Genomic DNA, 27,256 nt, shown 5'->3' with positions numbered 1-27,256 from the left:
GGTTCTCTTTCTGAGAAATGCAAAGAAAGTATAAACACAAGTAAGATCTCTGCCTTGTGCTGTGCTTTGCAGTGGGGAACTGGGAGTTAAATTCAGGACAGCAGTTTGCGCTGCGGATAAATATGTTCTGGCAGAGTCCATGGTTTATGAAATCTGCAGACCCCACAGAGCATGGTGCTGCCTGCAAGCAGAACCATAGGTGCTAATTTATATTAAAATAAGGAACACAATTCAGAATGTTATGAAGTAGGAAGGAAATGTTCATAGTATTGTTTTTTTGTCTGTTCTCTCCCAGTGTTAATTGTTTAACTAATTTCTTAACATTTCTGTAGGAAAGGTGCAGCAGTCTGTAAATCTGTATCAGCACAGTGTTTCGGAGAGTTTCCAGGGTAATGCATCTGCACAGTCTCTCATTCTGCTGCTTTAAGCTTGATTCGTGAAAAGGCAGAGGTTTTATCTGCATGTGGATCCTGTGATTAGCTGCCGTAAACCAGTAAGTATGGTTCTCTGTATGGTTTTGAGAAATGTTCAAAGTGAAGTTTACAGGGATTATGACCTTAAATTGCAGTTTGACCAACATTATTTCAGAAATGTTAATCGCTCTTGGATTTTGTTTATTAAGGCCTGCATTGCATTTGTAATCTTCCTGCACCAACTGAAACAAACCTTTTGGTTAACTGAGGAGAATGATGCTGTATGAATTACGTAATTATAGCACTAACAGGGCTCTATTATAGAAAAAGTAAACTGTGTAAGGAGAGGATCTGTTTTCTCTAGAGGTATTTTAGGGAGTATGAAGTATACTTTCAAAAACGAGTTTACAATTAGCAGTGAACAGCAGGTACCCGTCTCTGAATTAGCAGGAACATTGTTTTAAACTTCTTAAATTTATCAGATTTTTTGTCCTTGTGCAAGGGAATGTGAGTGCATGCAGGGTGTTACTGTACCTCAGTGTTTTATATACATGTATTACTCTACTCTCCAGTTCCAACTGGTGTGCAACAATGGATGCTCCCATATCTAGTACTTTTTGTTTTTGGAATTTTAGAGTTACAAAATCATGAATTTTCTGGTTTTAGTGGATTTCATTACTCTAGGAACTCATTTTTCCTTATATACAATTACCTTAGCGATACAATAGGTGAAGAGCTGCATCTTGGAATTAAATTGATTTAGGAAAAATAAAATTGTCTTGGGGGACAGCGCAGTGGCACATTGGTTAGCATTACTGCCTCTCAGCCCTGGGTTCAGGTCCTGGGGTGCTATCTGTGTGAAGTGTGGGGTTCCTCCGGGTGCTCCGGTTTCCTCCCACAGTCTAAAAACATAATGGTAGGTCAGTTGGCTTCTATAAAAATTGTCCCTGGAGTGAGCGTGTGCGCTTTTGTGTCTGTGTCCTGTGATAGAGTGGAAGTCCCGGTGTATCACACCTTGGTGCCCAGTGCATCCCCCCCGATAGCCACCTGGCTACCATGGCACTGTATTGGATAAGCTGTTATCATCGCATCGGTTTCAATGAGGATTTTGCATTGGGGTATGACAGAGCAGCAGTGTCCCCAGCTACCACACTGGCTTGGAAATTCAGATGTTTCAGGTGTAGGGGAGAGAGTGTCAACAGCACCACCACAAACCTGGGTCTGTTTCAAGGTCTGCCAACCCAGTACTGAGCAGGAACAGCCTTGCTTAACTTCTGAAATCAGGCTGCTGCAAAGGATTGACACAGTATGCATCTGTGCTTTTGTTAGCAAAGGGAAATAATTTGTGCTGTTTAGCTGGATATATTTGAATGTTTACAAAGGATCATTTACTTCCTCCTTCTGGTTGCCAATTTAGTAAAAGTAAAAATCTTTTAAGCACTGAATGTTAAACTAAAGCAGAGTCTATTGCCTCCCTTAATGCCTTAATGGAATTCAGTGGTTCTTGTAATAATATGTACCGTAATAAGATGACCTTTGGTACCTCAATGGGAATACAGTGGGTTTTTTTTCAGATGTTTGCATATCATTATTCTGTCTTTTCATGAATGCAGAATTTTATCTTAAGCAGATTTTTAAAGAAAAATGCAGAAAAGGCTTTTTATGCTTTCATGGTAAAGGAACATAGCAGTCAGCCTGTTCGTATCACAGGCTCGTACTACTGCCTGTTCTTACACCAGCAGTACAACACAGCCTCAGGTCATGGCAATTAGACAAGCCTCCTTGAACCTTCTGGCACTGCCTTGTGACTGATTATGGATCATTATTTTACTTTTTACTGTAGAATTTAATCAGAGATAATAGACCTATTTATAGACCCTCTTGTAAAAGACGAGGAATAATAAGTACACTAGCAGTTATAATTTAATAACTTAATCACTCCATGAACTAAGACACAGCAGCCTACTGTGCTTTTCTGCGACTTACACATTATCCTGAAGTAAAACTAAGGTGTTACAAAAAATAATTTTAACATACTTTGCAGTTGTACTATATATATTGTTCTGTGTCCTTTTTCCATGTCAGTCATATGTACTGAACTGTATTTGGGTGTTATTGTGTAAAGCCAAATAGTTTTTTTCCACTGTGAGCCCCTTGACAAAGCACAGTTCAGAGCTCCTGGTTCAGAGAGTACTGAAACAAAGGGCCTTTTAATGAAAGATCAAGGGCTGCTGACACTGCATCCTGTTCTTGCCATTTTCAGAACAGGATTTTTTTGGCTGAAATTCAGACAAATAAATCTGAATGTAGAAATATACTGATCAATTTCAGATAAATAGCTTCATTGTGGTGTATTTTGTTGGGATAAGCTGTTTTATTTGCTAGATTAAATACTATATGACATTTTGTTCTCTTTAGTGCTCTGTGCACACCTAGATGAGCAGAATTATGACATGATATTTGTAAGCACCTTTTTCTGGGGTTGGGTGATATATCTGCAAATAAGGAAATGTGTGTAAATATCTCATAATCTACAGTTCTCCTTACAGTCTTCCACCAAGTCTGGTTTGAGCATTGGCCTTGAACTGGGATGAGGTTCATAGAAAGCATTATATAGAGAGACTATTATACAATGGACCAAAGAAATAGTGGCATTATGTGAGAACAGTATTATAAATGGTAGGAAATGTGTGAGCTTTGATCAATTTCAACTCAGATTATGTACTAGGACACATTACTAGTACCACAAAAGAGTATCTAAAACAGGTATGGTAATCATCAGTTTTTATGTGAAAGGAGAGCAGTACTACTCAGTTTTGTAGTCTTTTGGATGTTGGATACATAAAAGTGAGGGAAAGAAAACATAAGGGTTCTCATTTCATAAATAGAAATAGTGGTTTTGTTTTGATGTGTTGTGAGTGAGGCTTTTAGGAATTTTGAATGAATGAGTTTTAACTGTTAACATTAATGTTTTCCATTCAGAAGGAGGTTTTAGTTATTTCCTTTCATATGAGAATGTGTCTAGGAAAGAATTATTCTGGTTTATCCCTGAGGTTAAATAAACATTAAGTTCAGACATCTAGTTTAGTGTGATTCCACTTGGTCCCTGCTGTGCTAGTGCCTGCATGCCTTACAAGTGAACTGTGTAAGTCCTGTTGCCGGATTGTGTACTTCTGCTGCTCTCTATTCTGCAGAGCTTTCCAGTAAAATAATAAATTACAGTTTTATAACTGTTTATCTATTTTAAATTGTATTTAAGATAAATTTGTGGCTGTTAAATAATCTTTCTTGTAGTGTTTAGGTTTCAGTCAGTCGATACTCAAGATTACTCACACTACCACACCCTTCTGATATGTACTTTCGCTATCCTCGTGACAGGGCCATAGTTGCTGGAAGAAGAATGTATTAAAAGAACCGGTGTGCCCTGCGTCACAGTGGTTATAAGCCATTTATCCAGAGTGGCTGGTTTGAATTGGGTTAGACCAAGTCCAAAGATTGTGACGTCAGTCTTGATTGTCGTTACCCAGTAGCTCCGTTATATTGTAACAGATTGGATTCTCTTAAATCATCCTGAAATCATTCATTTGACATTGATATTTTGTCCCTCCTTTACGAACACGGACTTGTACATTCCAGTTTTTCTTTATTATGTAAAAAAAATAGAAAAATTATACATTATCCATCTCTTCAGTTTCACATTTTCTGAGACCAAGTCACTTCTTTGGTTACCTTGATTTAAGAAATAATGAATTAAGCAAAAATATGTATCCGTTTGTTTTCCGAGTAAAGGTTTTGCTTTCCCCATGTTGAGTGAGTCCGCCATATTAAAGTACAAGCCTGGTCAATGGCAGCATCTGGTCTCGGCAGATGTGCTGTTTCTATCTCAGGACATGTCTGTTTTACTGTTGTGTGTGTGGTTTTGATCTTAAGGATGCAAGCCAACTCTCTGAAGACTGTTTTTACAGGTATATCCTGGAAATGTCAGGCCATGCCTTGTACAATCCAGTGTGTACGAATCTGCTTCCTTTCAAGTTAACTTGTTTTGGCCAAGCCAGCATTTCCCAGAATCTCTGAAGAATGTAATATATCTGCAAACACCCTTTGACTCACTGAAAGCCAGGAAAGTTGGTGAAAAATTGTGCTGAAAGGAACGTGAGTAATCCAGCATCTTCAGCATCTAATACCATTGTATTCACTTTCTTGTCAGTGGTAGAATAGTGCTGATGACTCCATCCCTTTGAAGAAAATGCTAAAAAAACGTAAAATATTATAGAATTTAATTTGAACATTTCTTTGCAGTCACCCACTAGTGGTGTGTATATATATGTTAATGCATTAGTATGTAGGAGCTTAGAGAAGGGTCACAGTGTGCATCAGGGAAGTGCTTTGAAAACTGCCCCCGTTTCCAGTGAAAGGTTTGTGGATGATGGCAACATGTTGTTGAGGCTGATACCCTGATTTCTTTTAAAAAGACGGCTGGACGAGATGCTTGAATTGGTTCTCTGCTCAACATACCTGTAGCAACTAAAGGATATCTGTGGGCCTCCATATTTTCACACGTTCACTTATCTCAATAAGACAGAAAGATCATGTATTAAAAAATTAAAGGAAAAATAAAATGATTGTGTTGTCAGATTTATAGAAACATTTAAGTTCCAGAGGTGAAAGCAGACCCTTTTCTGATATGTGTGGCCTTGCCTGTTCTCAGTCGGTGGACGAGTGGAAGAGGTGAAATCATATCTTAACTCTCAGCTATAGTTTAATTTTGGAATTTCTTGAAAGGTTATGTTTAAGTAATGTTTCATCACATGCTCGTGAAATATCATACATATCTGTAATTTCTTGTTCAGATTGTACTGGGAATGCAATGTAATTCAATGCATTATGTCTGGTTGTGCCATAGGGTATTTTAGATTTATAAATTAATAAACCCTTCTGTTGTGCCTATTGGTCTGTGTAATAACAGGTGTAAATTTACATAATTACTTATTTTTAATAGTTTCTTTAATGTTTGTTAGGCTTTACATTAATAACTGCAGTGGTGTGCTTTTCTTGTGATTAGGAACTGATAAATTTAGGTTCATTTGGTGCAATCATTTGAATTACTGTTAACATGAGAAAGTATAAAATGGTATGCAAGCATTTTTCTTTTTAAAGCTTACAGTATGTCTGTCTGTGAGTGGAAAATCTTCCTCCAGCTTATTCAGAATGTATCGCTGAAGTCCAGACAGAAAGGCGTGGTCATCCCTTACCTAGGAGGTCCTCTTCAACCTATGTGTGTCTGCAGAGCTTGTCACAGTGTGATGGGAGCTGTGGGACTGCACCTCCACCCTGTTCAGGTCGCTTTATGGACTGCTCCAGTTAACCACTGATCACCTGATTGCTTATCTCAGTCATTCGGGTCTCCACTTCCCTGTATGGTCACAAGCTGCCAACAACAAATCATTTCTGAGATTCCAGCTCCCTTAGATAAGGAAAATAGGGCTGGCAAATTGGATTGTTTTGCAACAATGTGCATTTTACAGTGATGTGCAGTAGCTGGAAAAAAAACAATTTAAACTACATAAAATTTGTGATTTCATTTTCAAGTCTGTTTGGGCAATTTTGAGTCAAAATGGGTACTTTTTCAACTTCATGCTTATTTTGCCTGAAGTGGGTGCCTGTACCTCCGGCATTTCTGAGGAAATGCAGATGTTTAAGCATTTCTTTAGGTAATCTGACAGTATGTTTTGGTGTGTATAGATACAAAATGTAACAATTTTACTCAACTCAGAGCACACTATATTGCAAATTAATCTTGGATAAAGGCTTTCTTCTAGGTGCTTTGTTTTGGTTTGTTTTTCTTTCCTCAAAAGATTTGATGAATAAAGGTGGTATGCTGCTGTCTTGTCTACCATAACAGGATCTTGGCACCTTGAGGATGGGCTTCATTTGATTTCCTTCCTCTTTGTAACAGCTGCACCACAAAACCAAGAGAGGAGATGCAGTTCAAGGAAGCGCATTAACATTTTTTGTTTCATCTCCTGAGCTAGCTTCCCAGCAGGTAAAGGCTCTCCAACCTGAATTGTATCCTCAGTCATGTTCTCTTCTTTTCCCTCCTGGATAAGAGCTGTCGCATCTCGATTCTCCTGGAAAGGAGAAGGCGTTTGAAAGGAAGAGAGGGCTGATGTTATTTACAGCCATGGCGGTGGGGTGTCTGGGCGGCTGCCCTGCTCCACTGAGTTCTTCTCCTTTTGGGAGCTGTTCCTGATCTATAGCAGTGGTTTATTATTTTAGATTTGCCAGTTTATTTTTGATGTACCAGTTTGATTTGGATTGGACAGCTGTATGAATCTTATGTCCCAGTTCGCACCTACAAACCATGTAACAGCCCGCAGGGGAGAAAGAGGAAGCGTGGGCAGACTCCTCTGACCCTCCCACCACTGAGCAGCTCGTATCACATAACATAGCTCAGATCACAGGCACTACAGCCCCGTAATAAGGATTTCACACCGAATGGTAAAACGCCATTCTCCCTCAACACATGCCTGCGGACTCCTGGGAAGCCACAGGGGTTGCTGTGCTGCCCGGAGCCGAGAGAGCTCTGTCCGAGTAATCCCACCTTCAGCTATGCTCAGCTAAGGGCTACCGCTAATTAGCGCTAGTTACATTTGGATTTTTCTGTAATTTCTGTAGCAGCTGACTGCTGTCCAGGTGCAGTTATGACTGAAACATGACAACTGGCTCTAGCTCATACACTTGAGATTAGTTCCATTAGGCCCTGGTGGGGGGTGTCAGAAGGATGCAGGTGTTTCCTGACGTGCCATCTTAACATGACCTTTACCACCTCAAGCAACTTCGCTAAGTGATAGATGCCTTAAAATAGGTTAAGGTCTTAAGTGCAGAGAAGGACTAATTATTGCAGGCACAGAGCCAGAGAATTGAATGCCCACTCTACATCAGGTATAGGCAGTGCTCACGTTGATCATTAAATTATACCAACACTGAGTTGCCATGGAATTCAAGGGCGAGGGGTTACATTTAATAACTGGGAACAGACTTTTAGAGAGGTTCTGTTTGTGAAGGATTTTTCTGTTTCTTTCTTCAATATTTGCTTTCAGTATATTTACAGATTTACAGATTTTTTGGAGGGTTGAATATCATGCATAAAGATTTGAATTCTTCCTGCTTCATTCCTTGCTGCATTATTCGACCAATCTCTGCTAAAGTGTCTGTGAAGGATGCTGGCAGGTCTAACTCCAGCAAGTGCTGTGCTCTTTTGTCCAGCCTTGATAAAGCTGATGTTGGATCATGGTAATTGAAGTTTCATGCTTTTCCTAAATGTATCCAAATTTAAGGCTAGTGCCCTGAGTACCTTATCATGGCTCCACCGGTACCTGCCTTGCCCTAGTGCCACACTGCAGGCTGATAACACATGTTCAAGGTTGCCTATTTGTCCACACACTGTATAGCAGGGGCTTTCAGTTAGCCCCCATCTATGGAGATGACAAATGAAAATTAAAATTAAATTTCTTATGAGTATGAAAATTATTTGTTGATGGGGAAAGAAAAGTATGTGGCATCACCTTTTTTCCATTAGACTGCAAATTTAGAGATAATCAGCAGTTTAAATTCAGCTGTAATCATCCATCAGCCAGTGCTTAACCTGCCTTTATTCTGTAGGAATCACAGATCTGTGTGGGTCAATTGGAAACTCGCCTGTTTTAACATTAAAAGCTTTCCTTTCTGATTAAGTTCCTACCATACAGGTTTAGAAGAGACCAGCTGCAAACTAAAATAGTTACTGCTAAGAGATGGATTGTAGTGTAAATGCAAGTTTGTTGAATTAGTTGTGCAGTAGTGGACTGGCCTTGTTTAGTTACAGTAATAAAGGAGTATGAGAAGTTCAGTTATGACAGCTGGGTGTGGTATTTTGTTGATCAGCAATTCAGAATGATTTTCTTGTAGGAAGTGTAAGTGATCAAACAGGATTACATTAGAGACTGTAATCAAAGAACATGTACTGTAATTTGTGTTGTTTGATCTCTGGATGAGCTGTCAGTTCTCAAAGTGACTATGTAATTTATCAGAAAAGATTTGCTTTTGAGTAACTGATGTGGGAAAAAAATAACAATAGGTTTGGGAGAAGAATTAATTTCCTCTATGGTCAGGTGAAGCAGTTTCTTTAATTTTCTTTCCAGTAGGTATTGATGCAAATTCCTGCATCTGTTCTTTAGTTTGAAGTGCTAAATTAACACATTCAGCATTATTCTAACCCCTGCCAGAAAAATCAATGTGAATAATTGCAACCCATGCAGCTCTAGTGCTGTGCTGGAATCTTTGTTGTAGCTACAAGTTCAATACTTGAGCGGTGTAATTAAGTATCTTGTTGATGTACCTCAAAGGAATTGAAAAGTTTCTGGTGGCAAACCTTTTTATTTCTAATCAGTATGTTCAACCCCATTCTATGTAGCACTAGATGACAACAAAGACTTGAATTAAGGCAGCCCTATTCAACTATCCACACCGCATTCCAGTGAGAGATCCAGTGTGAAAAGTTATGAGAATACTTCTCTGTTGCATAGCTTATTTTGATTTAACACTAATGAAGACTGTTGTGACCTGTCATAGCCCTGCTAAGGATAGGTCTTTAAAATCTGTCTGGGCATATCACCAAAATAGAAGAATATATCAAACTTCTTTTTATAACCACTGAATGTTAGTTCAGCTTGCACAGACCAAACATTATCTAAATTGAAGGCAGTATATTGAGGGGGTTGGAGGTGGGGTGGCGCAGGTTACGTACTCCAGTTTTAGTCTTCAATTGAGCCTTTTGTGAAAATCTTTAAAACTGTAGTGTTTGCTTAAATTACTGGTATGGCTTGAAGTTTGAACAGAAACTGGTATCATTAAGTCTAAATTGATGTACAATTTCTTTTGTAGCTTAAAAACAAAATAATTGCTGTGGTCATTGCATCTGTCCTGTTATTAATGCCTTAAGATTTAGTCAGCATTTAGGATGGTTGCAGTTAGTGTTGGCGGTAGTGGTGGGGTAAATATACCATGGTACCACCTAAGCTTTGAGCACTCTGCTCACAAAACCGGAAGCTTAATTCTGACCCAAATCATGAAAAATGTTCTTTCTTCTTTTCAACATTTAGAATAGGCAGTTCTCTTTTTGTGCCATCTCTGACTTTCGTTCTCTGAGTCTTTTATAACTGGTTAGTGTGAGCCTGCTGAAGTGACGGTCTTATAATTAGTTGCAGTCTAAACTCAACCCTTCCGAGCTTGTGTGCCTGACAGCTGCCATTCTAACTGACAAGGCCTATTGATCCACTGTGACTGCACTGTGCCTTTCCTGTTCTTTTAGCTTCAAGTGCAGTCGGGCAACCTGGAATTTCACTGCTTCCATCACAAACTTCCCTCTGTAGCGCGATTTCATTTGCTTTAGGTGTTGTGGCTTGAGAGTTTTTAATATAAGAACAGTTTACAAACAAAAGAGGAGGCCATTCATCTCATTTCATACAAAATACCTTTTATGTGTCCAAAAACGTTGTTATATTAATTTCATGCTGCTCCCAAACAGCCCGTTTGATCCACAAAGACAGTGTTCCGATGAAACAAGCAATATTTACCTAGCCTGAACTGCAGTTCAAGTCGAGCATGAGTTCTATTTATAGCTACAGGACATGTACTATAAACCAGAAATAATCTGGATTCCTGCATAGCACTGCATTAATTTTGACACACTGCATGCTTATTAAATTTGCATAGTAAAGCCCAGTTAGTATTAATAATTCAGTGATGCCTGCTGCTATATCAATGCACAGGTCCTAGGAGTCGTGGTGACATAGCTTTTAGGGTTTATTCTCTGCCTCCCCAGCCAGGCTGAGAGCTTGTTATAACTTACCCAAACATGCAAGAGTTAAAAATTAGACTAAAATTTGTTTTGTGTTTTTTTTATATTGAAATGTACCCTACCGGTGCCTAAAAATAAACCACACAAATATGAGGGTAAATTCAGGACCTATCCAATGCTCAAATTCTGAGTTTTAAAAATGGAAAGAAAATAGTGTCTTTGGCATGTGTAGATTTGCAGTACACAACCCTCTCGCAGGTATTCATCTTGCAATAGCTGCATTGCAGAACTGGTGTGCAAACAAACCATCCCACTTAGGTAGGCTGTAGTGGATAGGACATCAATGTAGGCAGCTTTTTCACAAAGATAATGCTACACATTACACAGGGTGAAAAAACACAACGCACTCATTATCCAAGACCATGGATGTGTTTCTCAGGAAATGGGAAGGTGTAGAATTGAGTGAATAATTTCATCGTGTAGATTAGCTGTTGCAGGCTGTTTATAGGTTCAGTATAGCCACGAGCCACATATATAATCATGCTTCATTCCTGCGGGTGAAAATACGCAAGCAAGCAAAGCTAGCTCATTTGATACCTTTGCCCCCCTGAGTATATTGCAGAAACACAGTTTTCAGGTATGGTAACATTTAAAGGTACATTAAGACAATTTCAGGTTTGCCTAAATGAAAGTGAATTTTCTGGATATTTTGTACTGTGAACAGACTCAGCTACTGCAATATCATTTTCTTGCCAAAAGTGAGTTTACTTCAGCTAAAAAATGTTAAGGCAATGGCAGTGTAGCTTTCAGCATCTTTTTCTCAGAAAATAAGGAAAGGCTTATTTTAAGTCCTTATTTCCTTTTAAAATATGTCTTAAAATACGTTTTAAGACTTATTTTTAGACTCCAATTAAGAAAATGTTTCTGAAATGTGGTTTGTTCTCAAAAGTCAGTAAAGACAGAGGGTGCATCACTTCTTGTATGTTAAATGACTCCAGAGCTGAGGCTGAATGGGAAGTTTCTCACTCTTGTCTTATGCAACATATCGCTAAGCAGTGTGTGTTTTTGAGAAGACAGCACTGTTGAGCATCTTTCATTCAACACTACCTACCCTCAGAATGCAAGAATTAAGTGTGGAGAGAAAGCATCTCTAATGCAGTTCTTTGTCTGTTCCCCCCCCCCCAGAGTGCAGCGATGGAGGAAACGGTGATATGGGAACAGCACACTGTGACCCTTCACAGGGTGAGTATCGCCAGCACTTGCTGTCTTCTAACCTAACTTCAGGATGTTGGCTGACTATGCACACAATAGCAGAAAAAAAACAGATGTCAGGAAGCCAGGGAGGGAAAGGAGGCGTTTCGTAGTATTCCTTTGTTACATTCTTACTTCACTTGACAGATATTAATCTCATCTTCCAGTCATTACATGGCTTTGGGCTTGAGAAGACTGCTGGTTAAGATGATCTCCAGCGATGATCTGCATTTACATTTTGCCATCACTCTTTTTTTTTCTGATTGCCAGGGTGGTGATTGTACAAATTGAATGTAAGGTTATCAAAATTGCATCTGGTTCAGGTTCACACCTGATCCTGTCCAAGCATGTCATCTGTGCGTTAATAAGTGAGGTGTTCTGACTGGTGGTCTCCAATCTTTTCTCTTCAAAACTACAGGAGGTGAATTAAGTGCTACACACAAAAACCGAAGATGATACTATATTGTAGTTTGGCTTTTCTCTTTTTTCGGACTTCCTACATGGGTTGGCAGTGATGCATATTGCCAGGGAAAGAAACTTTAGTTTTATTTCATTAAGATGTGTGAGAAGTCAACCTTAACCTTAAATAGTAGTTCATATAATAAATATTTTTTTAATCTTGACCCTAACATTAACATACACTGCATGCGATTGATTTTTTACTTTATTGCACATCAACTTTCTCTCATCAGGTGTAACACATAGCATATGGTAAGAATCAATTCTGCTTAGATTCTTACAAGATTAAATTATTGCACGTTTCTCTCAGCCAGTTTTGTGTTTCTGGAGCTGCTTTTATGGAATAGATTATTAACAAGACAAGGGGTGTAAGCAGAAAACATTAGAATCGTGCAGAAATAATTGACTGTGCAGTGTTTGAAAAATACTGTAGGAATGATATAAACTTCTCACATAAAGACATGTCTTAATTTGGGTGTGTCTACCATTTAATCCTTTCTGATGAAGATGGGATGAAGACGTATGATTGTCTTTAACAGTGTCATAGTCGGATAAGAAGGCTTAATGAATGTGACTGCCTGAAGTGGACTGCGCTCAGTAATCCCTCATTTTTGGATTTAGCTGCTTGACTAGGGATTGTCTGTTGCAGTGTTTAGAAACCTGTTAAGATGAAACAGTGCCATGGATAAGCTGGAGTGGAGCTGGACCCAAGTGAAACGAGAGGAAAGCGTGGAACACCAGGAATTGGCTTTGTCTGCATCAGAATTTTCTGTTTAAAGTTCAATCTAAACATGTTTAGATTTCCAAAGCTAAAGGAATGTTGTCTTACACTACATGATATTGTGTGTTATGTTGCTGGAATGACATTGCATCAAGCAGAGTTGTTTCCTACCCTTCATTTTATTAAAAGCCAGTGATGCCTTTCTAAACTGACACCAGGGTGCTTACCTTTATTCAAGGTCCAGGCTCTACTTTTGCCTGTTTTTAAATCAGATGTGTGCATTTACTGTTTTAACGATGCAGTCTGAATTTAAATGTTAGAAATGAAAGGATAGTGAACACACTGAGGTTAAATAGATTTCAACTGTCTAAATCTCACCCTATTTGTGTAGAGGCAACAACCAGAATGCAAATGAATGGTTTGAGTGCAATTCAATAGTTATTGGAAGTAAATGCCACACAGACATGTTTTGGTGCAGTGCTTTACCTGCAAAAAACTAATAGTTTTATTTACTGAAAAGTTCACAATTCTTTTACTACTACATTGGATGGTCATTGATGCAATCCTAAATAATAACTGACGTACACCTGAAAATTATTGACCTGAACAAAAAACAGATGGGCAGACACAAGTTGTGATTCTGTGGACTCGGTAAGCACTGCACTGTGCAAAATAATATACCTAAAAGTCTGTTGCTATGCAGAATCACTTAGCATAGCATTATTTCATATACACTCTGCGCTACATTGCGAGTGAACCAAAACAAATGGCAAATATGCTGTTTGAAACAAATATATGCATTCACTATACCTTAAATAACTGTTAAACATTTGACAATATCTGTCTACCAGATTGTTGCCTAACAACATCAAACATACATTTAACAATATCCTGCTTTTTAATCAAAATGGATTGAGATTCCAAAGGCAAATCTAATACAGACAAAATATAAATATTTAAGTATCTACTACTGTACCAAGCAGCAACCAGCATTGTGGAGAGAGATCGTTACCTTAACTACTTTATAATAATAATAATAATATTTTTTAACTATTTAGACAACCAGATAGAAATTGATTCTACAGTCTTGCAGTGTATCAAAAACAATGTTTGACATTTTACAATGAGCATGGTCATTTTCTAACATTGTACTGTATGTGTAACTGTAAATTTTGTATTTCGAATATGACTTTATGGCTTACATGCAACATAGATTGTAAAAAAAAAAAGCCCCACAAATTGCAGGACATAAGTGGAAACTATGGGGAAAGTGCACTTAAAAGTGTGACCAGAAAGCACTTGTACTCAATGAGAGCATGGAACACACAGCATAGCCATGTTTTTGAAGCTGTTACCCTGGCTTCTTTCAACCAATGGCTGGACTGAGATCCTTGGACCAATTAAGAACTAAAAAAAACAAATGACCCAGATGTGCCGAATGGGGTCTTCACACTTTACTGACATTCCATTCCAGAGCAGAGCAAACATTCCACTCCACTGTAAATCATTCAATAAAATCCTTAAGTCCTTAATGTTTTTTTTAAGTCTCAGTTGTACAAGAAGGCTGCCATGAACTGTTGCTGCACTAGTCATTGAGAAATGCTATTAGAAATCATTAAAGCACTCCTATATTATAAAATGAAAAATCAGATGTGACTGAAGAGAGATGTGACCAGCTTGCTTTGCTTACCAAGTAATTCCTCTCACGTGGAATATAAAACCCATATCAGCAAAGTGAAATGTCGACTGCAGCACATCTGAGGTTTCATTTGTAGTACCCTGCTTTTGTTTTCAGACCGTTTTTTTTATAATCAGCACAGCTGGTAAACATCTAACATGTAATTATCTAATTACTGTTTATGCTTTCCAAACAAAAATATTTATCACACAGCAAATGTATTTTTATATTGTCATGAAAGAAAAGCATGTTTGCACATATCTGAACCTCGAGCAGGAGCCCCAGTACCACACCTTTGTGGTTATAAAGTTTCACAGTCGCCTGGTTTTCAGTCTTGCAGTTTTGCTAATTAGTGAGGGCTTTTTTTTAAATAAAGGATTATGGAATATGAAAGAAACAGACCACGTGCAAATTCTTATTGTCTGGAGCAGACAAACTACAGTCAGGCCTGTGATCCAAAGCAGCTACAGTTAAGTTAAAAATGTAAAATGTCAGAGGTGTCCACATTCAACAAAGCCTGGCTTTGTTCCGAGCAAGATCTTTATTATAAGTACACTAGAGGGCCATTCAGTTTCCTCAATTGTTAAAATATTTGTATATTCAGCTTTTACTGGCTGTTCTTTTTTGTTTGCTTTTGCAGTCAAAAACAAATGTGGCATATTAGTGTTCCTAAAGTGTTGGTTGTCTTGGATTTCCCTGTTGGGCATCATCTTTTCTGTCCACGCCAGGCAGGCTCAGAGAGAAATGAGCATAAGCATCTTCCTGCAGTGGGAGGTTCGGGATGTGGCAGGATTAATTGCCATGTTAAAGAAGGAATAAGGTGCTCTGCAGCTGGCACTGAAGTACATGGCTTTTGTCTCTTTTGCTCATTGATGTTCAGTTTTATCTAACTTGGGTATAATAACGTGCTAAAACTGACAGTTTAAATTCATCTGCCCTCCCTTCTGCTACGTTTTTTGGTAGAACGGGAAAAGCTAACAGAAACCTGATTTTGTCGTCTTTGGTCTCTCCACAGGCGCCAGGGTTTGGATTTGGGATTGCAATTTCGGGTGGTCGGGATAACCCTCATTTTCAGAGCGGCGAAACCTCTATCGTGATCTCAGATGTGCTGAAAGGAGGTCCAGCCGAGGGTCTGTTACAGTGAGTACTGCTCCTGCCCATAGCCACCACACAGCAGTGCTTGAGCATCTGTGCCAAGGCCCACACAGTTGGGAAACAAAGGCACTGAGGCCAGAAATGAACACCTAACTTAAAAATTCTGGAAAATCCCAGTTAAGTAGGAAGATATCCAGCACAAGGTGATCAGTCATTAAAAACCGTGGTAACATATTTGGATCCTCAAAAGATTGACTGATGTAGAAAAATGAGTTTATTAACTTCTGTGTATGTTGAGCCTAGACCATTGCCATTGAATGAATTATATATTTTTTGTCATAGCATCAGCTTTCATTATGGTTTGCTTTGAATCATTGCGACACTAAGTAAACCTTAAGCATGTGCAGTAAATAATTTTCTTTACCTCATTCGTGATAAATAGCACGCACATTGTTCTTGTATGTGGAGATGTGTGCTGCTGTACGTGACTCACGAATGGCTCTTCCTCTGAAATACCTCGGCAACACTTCCGTCCATTTTCTAGCTGCTTCAGGGTCAGAGCCAGAGCCTATCCCAGCATGCAGTGGGTGCAAACAGGGTACTCGTGGATGGGACAGACTTAACAAGCACACACTCGCACCAGGGCCAATTTTCCAGCAGCCAGTTAACTTACCTGGAGTTAAAACCCATTGAGGAAACCCATGTGGACATGTGGAGAACATACAAACTCCACCTGGATAGCACCCCAGGTCCGAAGTTGTACCCAGGGTCCCAGTGCTGTAAGGCAGCAATGCCAACCACTGCCCCACAAACAAACCAGTTTATGTACCCCGTTTAAAATGATAAAAACACGGCTTCGCATGTAGGTTTAACTAAATTTTACACAGTTGGACATTAATCTTTAAAAAGTGTTTAAAGATATCACACGTCTTTTGATATTTTCCATCTTCCTCTCAGCTGTGAGGCTGTATTAGGTTTAGCGGTCAGGGCTGTTTAACTATTTGCTTTGTGTTTTTTGTTTTTTCCCCAAAGGGAAAATGACCGAGTGGTCATGGTTAATGCTGTTTCCATGGATAATGTAGAGCATGCGTACGCAGTCCAGCAGCTACGGAAAAGTGGGAAGAATGCAAAAATAGTGAGTATATCAGTTCTTGGCTGATGACTGTCCTTCACTGGAAAATGATTTGTATTTTTGCAAGCTCACATTCTTCAACAAACATCACATGCCCTGAAGCTGCCATCTGTAATTACATTTACATGTTTTTATTTTATTAAAGAATAATCAGTTCAAAATATTAGTATGTGGTTAGGTATAAGAACTGTCTACAGTGTTCGGATTAGGTCAAATTGTGACTTCAGTAGAGCTGCAGTGACTACGTAAATGGTGTAGATATTCTGTAGTCTGAAGGAGGAGTGTTTACTGTCATTGAAAACGTTTGCGGTTTTATGTCTATTTGTCAAAACAGGGCTCTGCTGATTGTGCACTGAGAGCAGTGAGATGAAAGATAATGCAGTAAGCAATGGAGGTGTTATGTTGAATTGATAGTTGAAGCTGCTGTTCAGAGAACCTGGAAGAAGGTGGAAACAATTAATCTTGCTGGGGCAGGTGCTGTGGCAGCACTTATAATTGTGTCCTCTGTTCCTGCGGAGATTCAGAGAGCTTCGAATGTGGCCAAAATGATGACTTTGGCACACACCTCGAAATCATGCATTTCATCTTTTGAATTCCTGCCATGAATTTCAATGAATTTTTGTGCACGTTTCCTAGTTGTAAGGCTGTTTGACTTGTGTTACTCATGCTGGGACTGCAGACGTCAGCGTATTTTTTTGTTTGCTTTCTTTGATCTTATGCACCCAATTGGCCTTAATTGTGTCAAAATAATTAGAGAGAAGTACTCTTGCCCTTCCGACCGAGCATGGCGTAAACTACATTGGGAGGTTCTTGGTTTGGTTACAGACGATTAGAAGGAAGCGGAAGGTGCAGATCCCGGTGTCCCGCCCGGAGCGCGAGACCATGTCGGAACACGAGGACGACAGCTACGAGGACGAGGTTTACGAGGAGAGGAGTGCGCGCAGTGGCCCCAGCGCCTACAGCGGGGGGCGGAGGAGTGAGAGAAGCGGGGGCCGGAGGGACAGGAGTGCCAGCAGAGAGAGAAGCCTGTCACCCCGGTCGGACAGGAGGTCTGTGGCCTCTAACCTGCCACCGAGGCCAGCTAAAGTTACTTTGGTGAAGTCGAGAAAAAATGAAGGTACAGCAATGGCCTTTGTAAGGCACACCCCAGATTTGTCCGTTTTAATATTTCTAATTGCTCTGGTTAAACGATTTTAAATACGCCTTTCCCTTGTTTTGCACAGGGGTGTTTCTTTCCTGAGAGCCACGTGTAATTAATTCTTAACTGTATGGAAAAATTAGGGGTTAGGTTCACTGTGCCAGCATAAGATTCATAAATCTCAAAGTGGTCCCCACATTTTTTTCTTGAATATGTACACCACGATGTTCTATACACAGTAGTTACATTTTTTTATTTTCCAAAGTCATCACAGATCGTGAACAATGAGCAACACTACTGCTTTTCTCACTCATAACACATTTAAGAGGTGTGGTTTATCACTAAGTGATATTTCAGAAATCGAGAGAGATCACAAAGTGCAGTGAGAATGTGGGAGGCAATATGGAGCAAGCGTGGTACCATGAGGCAAAAAAGAAAGCTTTGCTTGTTCCCTGGGAAGAAAGTGGCAGAGAAGCGGAGATTTGCCAGCACAGTGACCATCTCTGCGTTAAAACCGTGTACATGAGAGACTGTGCCCTTGATTACTGAAATGTTGGTATAAAAATAACTGTGTGAAAACACAAAACTGTAAACCGTAACTGCATAAAATGGTAGAGACATGTATTAGTTTGCTAGTTGTGATGGTGCTATTTTGCCAGTTTGTGTTTTATGTATAAACGTTAAATTCAGAAGAAAACATAAAAGGCAGCTTCAAAAGCTTAATGCTAGAATAAGCTCCTTTGCAAAAAGCTTTCAAATTCTGTAATGTTCTTCCATGGTTTTAAAATCCATTTTTTGGGTAACACGACCTTTGTCAGCAGGTACAACTGTCTGAAACGCTCACGTCTTAATTAGCAGAGAAGACCTGTCTTGGACCTCTGTTAAGCTGCTTAGTTTGATGATAGCTCAAGGCACCAGAGTTAATAGAAGCCAAAGGCCAAGTATAAACAAGATCTTATCTTTGTACACTGGTTACAAACTAGCCGAAGGGTCAGATCCTGCGATTTAAAAAATCTCCTTCTTTGCATGTTTTGAGTGATGGTCACACAGTCTTCATGAAGTATAAAGTGTGGTCATAATGATTCGCAACAAAGGTACTAGGCTACCCTGGCTCTTAATTTTAGATGGAATGAAAATGGGCAAGATTGCTTTACAGAGAGCTTTGTTGTTAGTTTTTCCAACTTCTGAAAACATTGAATGTCTGTAAAAAAGTAAGAATTTTTGTAGCATCATTTTAAGGAGCTCCTAGCTTTGCTATGAAGTGAATTTGACTTTGCAGTTGCTGAGAGCTGTCTAAATTGCATCCATAGGCCTTTTAAGCCTTGAAGTGGATAAGGCGACAGGGGTGTCATTATCATTCCTTGAAGGGACAGAATAAATTTATGGCTCAGCTAATATGCCTGTGTCCCTGTAGAGTACCAGTAAGCGCTGAAGAAAAAAATGCTCTGCATTTAAAAACACGGGTTTATTTTATGTCACCAGATATTAAAATGCTATAGATCAAGGAAAGTGGATATTCTTGGTCAGCAGGACATTAACACCAACTCTGTTTTGTTTTTGTTGTAAACAGAATATGGCTTACGCTTGGCAAGCCACATTTTTGTGAAAGATATTTCTCCTGAGAGCTTAGCAGCAAGAGATGGCAATATCCAGGAGGGAGATGTTGTACTGAAAGTAAGTGCCTAATCTACAATAACTCTAATAGTTTGCTTCATAAGATCTGAGCTGGGCTGCATTTGCAAGATAATCTGCCTGAGTTTTTTAACTTCACTAAGGTGAAGTTGTTACTTTGACAAAAAATTTGAAGTAAAAAATCAATTTAAAAATTCCAGACAGTCTTATTTTGTCCTTATGGTAGGATATGGTTGGTTATGTAATTAATGTAAGAATGTAAAATTTGAAAGTAAGAATGTTTGAAGAAATATACATCAGAGGGTTGAATGCCATTTTTTACTCTTGCATTAAAGATTCATTTTTATTTTGTTTCATGATCATACTTTTTTTTATCAGATTAATGGCACAGTGACAGAAAACCTGTCCTTGATAGATGCTAAGAAGCTCATAGAAAGGTCAAAGGGCAAGTTGAAGATGGTGGTTCAGAGAGATGAGCGAGCTACCTTGCTGAACATCCCAGATCTGGACGACAGCGTTGCTTCTGCAAATGCTTCAGATCGAGATGGTGAGTGAAGACACACGTGATGGGAAAGGAGGCTCTGGGGCAGACCGAGTGCTCGCGGTCTGACCAGTAGCTGTCTGCTCGAGCTCACTTGAGACTTGCACGCTCTAATGTGAATTTCTACAAAGTGTTCTGGATCTGAACTGCTAACATAAATGTCTGACTCTGACATTAATAAGAGTTCCAACTTTGTTATGCTTTTTATACCTTTTTTTGGGACTGAAAAGCTGTTAAGTTTTATTGCAAGGAAGTGAGGGGTAGTTTGGGGAGGTGCATTTTTTTTTACGCAGTTATCTACGTGATTAATAATGACTGTCCTTAATACAACTGTTTTTTATCAAATTATTGGCTTGCTTTTTCATTTTACATGAGTCAGTCTCATATTTTAAGTATCCCATCAAGCATTTTAGGCTTTATTTTGCAGTTAGCAGTGTGCATGTATTGAGCACTTCTCCTTATTGGTTTTGGCCTGAAATGTGTGAGGAGGACAGAAAAAAAGTTTGATAGGTAAAAGCTTGCACATCCCAAAACCATGTCATTATCACAGAGATTTTCAAGGTCACATGTGCATTGGGGGGAAAATGCCATATTAAACGTCATTTTTATTTTAACAGACATCTCAGAAATTCATTCACTGGCATCAGACCATTCCAACCGATCCCATGACAGAAACCGCAGCAGTCGCTCCCGATCTCCTGACAGGAGGTCAGAGCCGTCAGACCATTCCAGACATTCTCCACAGCAAATCAGCAATGGCAGGTAAGAGTCTCTGCATCTTTTATTCAGCAGCCATATAACTCTGCTTGAAAGGCTCAAGCTTTAGTGCCTGCAAAATGACTGCAGAAACAGTCCAGAATATGTGGATTAGTATAGCAATTCATTAGAAGCGGCTAGCAGACTCTCGGGAGGGTTATAGTTCACTGCAGGAGAGTTCATTAATCCACTGCACTGATCAGCCTCCTAACCAGTCCTTAACCTGCAGGACCGAAGGTAGTAGCACAGATAAAGCAGAGTTGCTGGCGGCCAGTCAGGAAAATTGGTATTGATGTTAACGTAATTAAAATCAAGACCTCCTTCATGTAAAAACTGTTTTATTAAGGTTAGGAGAAGATTAGCATTACAGATCAGGAAATCCATGCCGTAATGTTATATATGCACAAACAAAATATTAATTTTTCGGAACTGCATTTTGATTGTCCTGTTCTTTTCACTGACATCAGGCGGAAGTAAGTTGCAGGTCAATTCTTGTGAAATAAAGTAGGTTAGCTAGCATTCTGGTGTTAACAGATGTTTAGAGATATATATGTAGTTCAGATCTAGACAATGTAAAATGACACGTTTCTCAGATATCACATTTCTCAGAGTATAGAGTGTGAGTATGTCAGAGTACAGCAATCTTAAAAATTGTCTAGATCTGAAAGTTACTGTAGAAAGCATTTTTACTCCTTCTGTGGATTGATGATTTTGATAAATCAATGTCTGTTTTTATTTTATTCTGAAGGAACGTTTAGTAACTACTGATTAGAGCTAAAATTGTTTTTTTTTCCCCAGCAGTGATTGTTGTGATAGTAAATACTGTATGAGTAAGAATAATAATAGTTTAATAGTTAAAAGAAATATAATGTTACAAAATACCCCTGAACATATACCTACATATAAGGAATCTTAAATTATATTAGGTTTATATAAAGTCTGGTTTGTGCTATGAAATTATGAAGTGAAAGCATAGAAATTTAATTTACAACCTTTGGCTTTTAGAATTTATAACTGGTGTCAGACTGTTTTTTACACAAGAAATTGACCTTGATGCTGTTTATTAGAGTTCTGATCTGGTGTTAGGTGTAAAATAAGCATTATCTGTGCAGAACTGCAAGTTTACACTTACACTATGGAATATTATAGTTCAAAGTAGATATTTTCTTGTGACTTGAAATCCTTCAGATTTGAATGTTTCTGAAAAACAATGACCAGTAGTTACTGAGAGTATACATATTCTTTGTGTTAACAAAATTGTTCTTTTTAAAGTTTTGTTGAATAATTTTACTTAAAATCTCTATAACAAATTGGAATTTTCGCACTTGCAGGAAATGAATGCAGTGCTAATAAAATTGTGATTCTTGCTTCAAAAGAGACTCACTATTTATTGTCCAAGACGGAATCCATTGAAATTGCTTTACACAATAAATAATGCAGAACTCTCCCATTTCACCACTTTAGCTTGGAGGTGGCTCTAATCAGAATCGTCAACACTGCTGCCTACAGCCCTTGGGTTGCTGGGTTCAATTATAGGCAAGGGTGACATGTGTGGAATTTCCATATTCTTTTGGTGTATAGGCTTCCTCCCACTTCCCAGACGCAAGCTGGCTAGGTTTGAGCTTCTCCTCCAAGGCGAGAGTAGTTATGCACTAACAGTCTGTATGTTTCCGGGACAGCCTATGGGTTGATTTGACCTTCACCGGGAAAAGTGTTTTTTTGCTGATGGATGGATGGATATTCTCAGGCTGTTCCTTTAAACCTCAGTGAAGAATTTGGGAATGTGGGCCATAGCTCTTCCAGGGATATGTGAACTGCAAAAGCAGTGTGCCTGCTGTCTTGTTTGTGTTTTGCATGTCAATTCTATTTAAAACTGCAGCGGTGACACAGTTCCTGTTGTGTTGTTTAGTGTAATTCCAGATCAGAGAATATTAGGTGTGGTCATTTACAGTCGTACAACCTAAACTTAATTAAATAAAATGCCTTTAGTACTTTCACATTTTACTGTTTTATGAGTTTCATGTCAAATATTATTATGGTTTGATCTTTGTTAAATATTCCACGCTTTAGTTATGGCTGCCCGCTACTGCAGAGCAATTGACGTTGAAAACTTCCTTGATTTTTTTTACTAATGTAAAAAACGTTTTCATAATATTTACTGAAACCTCACTTGGTAATCCATTTATGTTTGTGTGTAGATTTCTGGTTTCTGATTACTGTAAGTAGCACTTAGCTTTTTAAACGGCTGAAGGTTGGCAAGTTGCACTGTAGGGCCAAATTCCAAAGCAGCTGGCCTTTTAAATATTTTCATTTTGCTTCCTGCTTTTGTAGACTGTTGAAGTAGTTTCCTTACATTCAAGGGCAGTTTGCTTTGTTTAGATCTTTTGTACAAGTACCATAAATTGAAATTAAAAATATGCTTTAACTATAGTATTTTTACACTTCTTTTGTGCCTGTTTGATGCAATGTAATATTGCATTTTGCAAAATGCCACATTTTTTATTAATGTACGTTTCTTTTAATATAAGTTCTAATAAGTTCTAATAAGATCTAATATTTTTGCTTTGAGGATGTTAAGATTTCAGATCCATGCCCGTTCTCATTCAAAAACAAACAGAAGTCGCTTTTCATTTGCCTGGTCCTGCATCTGTTTTGCTTGTTTCAAGTCCTCATTCAGGTTCCCTAGAACCACATAAGGGAAATTAGAGCAATAATAGATGATGAGAAAACCTGTGTGATCAGTAGGCTTTATATTGATTTTGCCCCAATTTTATAAATGAATTTAGTAAATGATGGAATATAGAAAACCGATTTTACAGCACACAGCTAATGGGCCCCTTCTCTATATTTGCTTTAAGTTGTGCTGTCATAGTAAACAAGCAAAATATTTCCTTTTTTTAAGAGCCTCATTTTACCAATGTTTATGTAGTTAATTGTAGATGCGTTAAGAAGGACATGACTTGCCAGGCTTTTTAAGTTTCTTCATGAGCTGTCAAGTGCCATAAATAGGCTTGTCGAAAAAAGAAAGCTGTAACAGCAATTCACATTTGCATAAAAAAAATGTTTGAGCAAAAGTAACCATAGAAAATAGATTACAGTAACGAGAGGGCAGGCAGTGTGAAGGATTAATGACTCTTTGCACATATTTATCATGCTGTACCAAAGAAGATATTTTTGGCTGCAGTCCTGCATTATGTGAAACAGGTGATGAAAGTGTCATTTACAGTGTTGTCTTCATATCTGAAAAAGTAATATTAGACTAGACTGGTTTGTTATTTTAATACTGCAATAATCTTACTGTATAACCATGAGAAGAAAGGACATTCTTTTTATGTATTGTTCCATTGTTTTGGTCAAAACTTTACATCTGTCATGGACAATTGGAATTACAATTTCCAAGTGGAAGAATCAAATTGTGTGCATCCAGGTGTGAATTGTTCTGTGATCACTTTTTCCCCCCGTTGGAAGTGTCAAGTGAGTTGAAGCCCGCCTGGTTTCATGTGGGGAGGTTACCATTAATTTGAAGTAAACAAAGTGTTCTGCTTCTGAAATGCATGACCCTTCAAAACAATTTCAGTGCGTTTTTCACAAACATGTTGAGACTGCAGTTTGGAGAATCTAAAGTCAGTTGTTTTAAAAGGAGTAAATGTAAAATTGTTTTCAGCTAGTTTGATACCCAAAACGTTGTTTACTTTGTGATTCTGTTCCAGACTTCATCTGTCAGTATGTTAACAAAGAGTCAAGTCAGAGTTTAATATGGCAGTGCAGGCTGTACCTCTACATTTCTGCTAAAACGGCTCTTCTGGCCAGTTGATATTGATACTGTGCCAGCTAGCTTTCATGTGACCAGCCTGGAATTTACATTGTTCTTGCAAAAAACAGTAGTACACAGAGAGGGTCTCTGCCACCTGCAGCAATGGGGTGCAGATGTTTGGCGTCTGTGTTTTTTGAAGTGTGCATTTAACTTTGCAAAAATAATATCAGAACATGGTGACATGTTTAATAGAAAGGAAACTATGGTAGTGAGGGTATTCAAGTGATACGTGGTTTAGACAATTCAGAGGTTTATAATTAAGCCAATTTTAGTGCAGCACTACTAAATGAGCTAGTTTGTTTTAATGGTACATTCTCTGATCAGCGCAGTAGGTACAGTCCATACGTATTTGGACGGTGACAGCTGTTTTGCTTCTGTGCTCCAGCACATTGGATTTGAAATGAAACAATGACTATGAGGTTAAAAAGCAGAATGTCAGCTTTAATTCAAGGGTGTTTCCATCTATATTGGGTGAACTTATAGGAATCGCAGCCCTTTTTATACATAGTCCCCCCATTTCATGGGACTTAAAGTAATTGGACACATTAACAAAATCTTAAATAAAATTTGGCCTGTTTGCAAATCCATTGCAGTTGATGACGTCCCACAGACATCACCAAACGCTGGGTATCTTTCCTGGTGATGCTCTGCCAGGCCTGTAATTTAGCCATTTTCAGTTCCTGCTTGCTTCGGGTGCTTTTTGCTTTCAGTCTTGTCTTCAGTAAGTGAAATGCATGCTCAGTGATATTCGGGTCGGGTGATTGACTTGGCCAGTCAAAAACATTCCACTTTTTGGCCCTGAAAAACTCCATAGTTGCTTTAGCAGTATGTTTGGGGTCATTGTCCTGCTGCAAGGTGAAGTGCCGTCCAATGAGTTTTGAAGCATTTGGTTGGATCTGAACAGATAAGATGCTTCTGTACTCTTCTGAATTCATCCTGCTGCAGTTACATCATCAATAAAGACAAGTGAGCCAGTTCCACTGGCAGCCATGCATGCCCAAGCCATGACACTGCCTTCACCATGTTTCCCAGATGAGGTGGTATGCTTTGGATCATCAGCAGTTCCATTTTTTCTCCATACTTTTCTCTTTCCATCACTCTGGTACAGGTTAATTTTTCATCTCATCTGTCCATAGGGCTTTGTCCCAAAACTCTAGAGGCTTTTTTATGTACTTTATAGCAAACTGTAACCTGGCCTTTCTTACCAGTGGTTTGCATCTTGTAATGATCCCTCTGATGTTATGCTGGTGTATTCTTCTCTTTATGGAGAAGAACATCCTGGAGAGTGTTCCTGATCTGTTCAGCAATCGAAAAGGGTTTTTTCTTCACGATTCAAAGTATTGTTCGCTCATCCACTACTGTGGTCTTCCGTGGTCTACCAGGTCGTTTACTATTGCTCAGCTCACTGGTGCATTCTTGCTTCTTAACAATGTACCAAACAGTTGATTTTGACACCTAATGTTTTGGCTATGTCTCTGATTGATTTATTCTGATTTTTCAGCCTCATGATGGCCAGCTTTAATGGCATTAACACTTCTTTGGTCCTCATGTTGAGAGACAACAGCAACAGACTCAAGATGCAAATGTCACATCTAGAATCAACTCTAGACCTTTCGTTAGCTCTCTTGTGCATGAACTAATGATGCAACAACACACAACTGGCCAAGAAACAACTTGGCCAGTTGTGCACCCAATTGTCTAATTACTTTTGGTCCCCCAAAATGGGAGGACTATGTATAAAAAGGGTGTGATTCCTATATGGTTCACCCAATATAGACATAAATACCCTCGAATTAAAGCTGACATTCTGCACTTTAACCTCATAGTCATTGTTTCATTTTAAATCCAATGTGCTGGAGTACAGAGCCAAAGCAACAAAAATTGTCACTGTCCAAATACGTCTGAACTGCACTATATGTATAAGATAGAGCTTGCTTATCTTATTTAGTTACTAGGTTTATAGTTCCTGTGTAGTTTTATCTGATTTGAACACAACCGTGTATAAAAAGGTCACAAAATGTATACATTCTTTTTCCCTTGAGCTCGAGAGTCTAAATTTAGAGGTTAACGGGCGCAAAAGCAAAGCGGTAACATTCAGGACTCATTCACATTCACTGTAGGACCACACCCAGTGTGATAATCATCATTTTAATAGCAAATCTTTTGACTTCCCTCCTGTGTCTACTGTTCAACCTTATCTCTCACACCATATCATTTCCTAATAGAATAGTGCTTATTTAAAAAAATGAAATAAGAATGGTCTTTGTTAAAAGGAGGCTTGTCTCAAACTTAGTTAACAGTGCCCCTCTGTGGTATGCTACAGAGCAAGGCTTGTTTTAGAATTTCTTTTCAAATTTTTAATTGTTTTGGATCTTGCCCGTACTGATGCAAAACAGTTTTTAAAACACTAGGTTAGTTTCAGAAATGCTGTGATCATCAAACCTTAGTAGTGTTTTTTTTACTCTTATTTTAATAACAATGTATTTTGTTTCTACAGCCTCAGAAGTCGGGATGAAGAGAGAATTTCAAAACCTGGGGCGATATCAACTCCTATTAAAATCGCAGAAGAAGCTGTAATTTCAAAGCCAGTTGAGCAGCCTGTGGTCAAAGAAGAAAAACAGATCCCTCCTCTGCCAGGTCAGGGCAGCAGATGCATCATGCATGGCTCAGAGCCTGTTGCGTTTTAAAATAGATGCGTCTAGACTGCTAAGTTTTCCCTGCTTTCCCCTCCCCAGTTTGGAATGCCGAATTCCAGCCTCACCTTCTTGCTTTACATTGAAGTGACACT

The 27,256-nt window shown here is 38.7% G+C and overlaps 1 protein-coding gene across 10 annotated transcripts in view; it reads left to right on the top strand.

The window, feature by feature from the left end:
- tjp1a (tight junction protein 1a) overlaps positions 1 to 27,256 on the top strand; it is a 149,500-nt gene that overhangs the window by 99,721 nt on the left and 22,523 nt on the right. For all 10 annotated transcript variants that reach the window (XM_088641015.1, XM_088641022.1, XM_088641019.1 and 7 more), the window contains 8 exons: positions 11,437 to 11,493; positions 15,376 to 15,500; positions 16,488 to 16,590; positions 17,413 to 17,704; positions 19,296 to 19,399; positions 19,736 to 19,904; positions 20,516 to 20,660; positions 26,966 to 27,105. In XM_088641015.1, coding sequence (XP_088497141.1) covers positions 11,437 to 11,493; positions 15,376 to 15,500; positions 16,488 to 16,590; positions 17,413 to 17,704; positions 19,296 to 19,399; positions 19,736 to 19,904; positions 20,516 to 20,660; positions 26,966 to 27,105 — 1,135 coding nt within the window. The remainder of the gene's footprint in view (positions 1 to 11,436; positions 11,494 to 15,375; positions 15,501 to 16,487; positions 16,591 to 17,412; positions 17,705 to 19,295; positions 19,400 to 19,735; positions 19,905 to 20,515; positions 20,661 to 26,965; positions 27,106 to 27,256) is intronic.

Source organism: Lepisosteus platostomus, chromosome 7, assembly GCF_059453375.1.
Source record: "Lepisosteus platostomus isolate fLepPlt1 chromosome 7, fLepPlt1.hap1, whole genome shotgun sequence".
NCBI lineage: Eukaryota > Metazoa > Chordata > Actinopteri > Semionotiformes > Lepisosteidae > Lepisosteus > Lepisosteus platostomus.
Note: the sequence above shows the minus strand (reverse complement) of the source record. Positions and strands in the feature narration are given on the sequence as shown.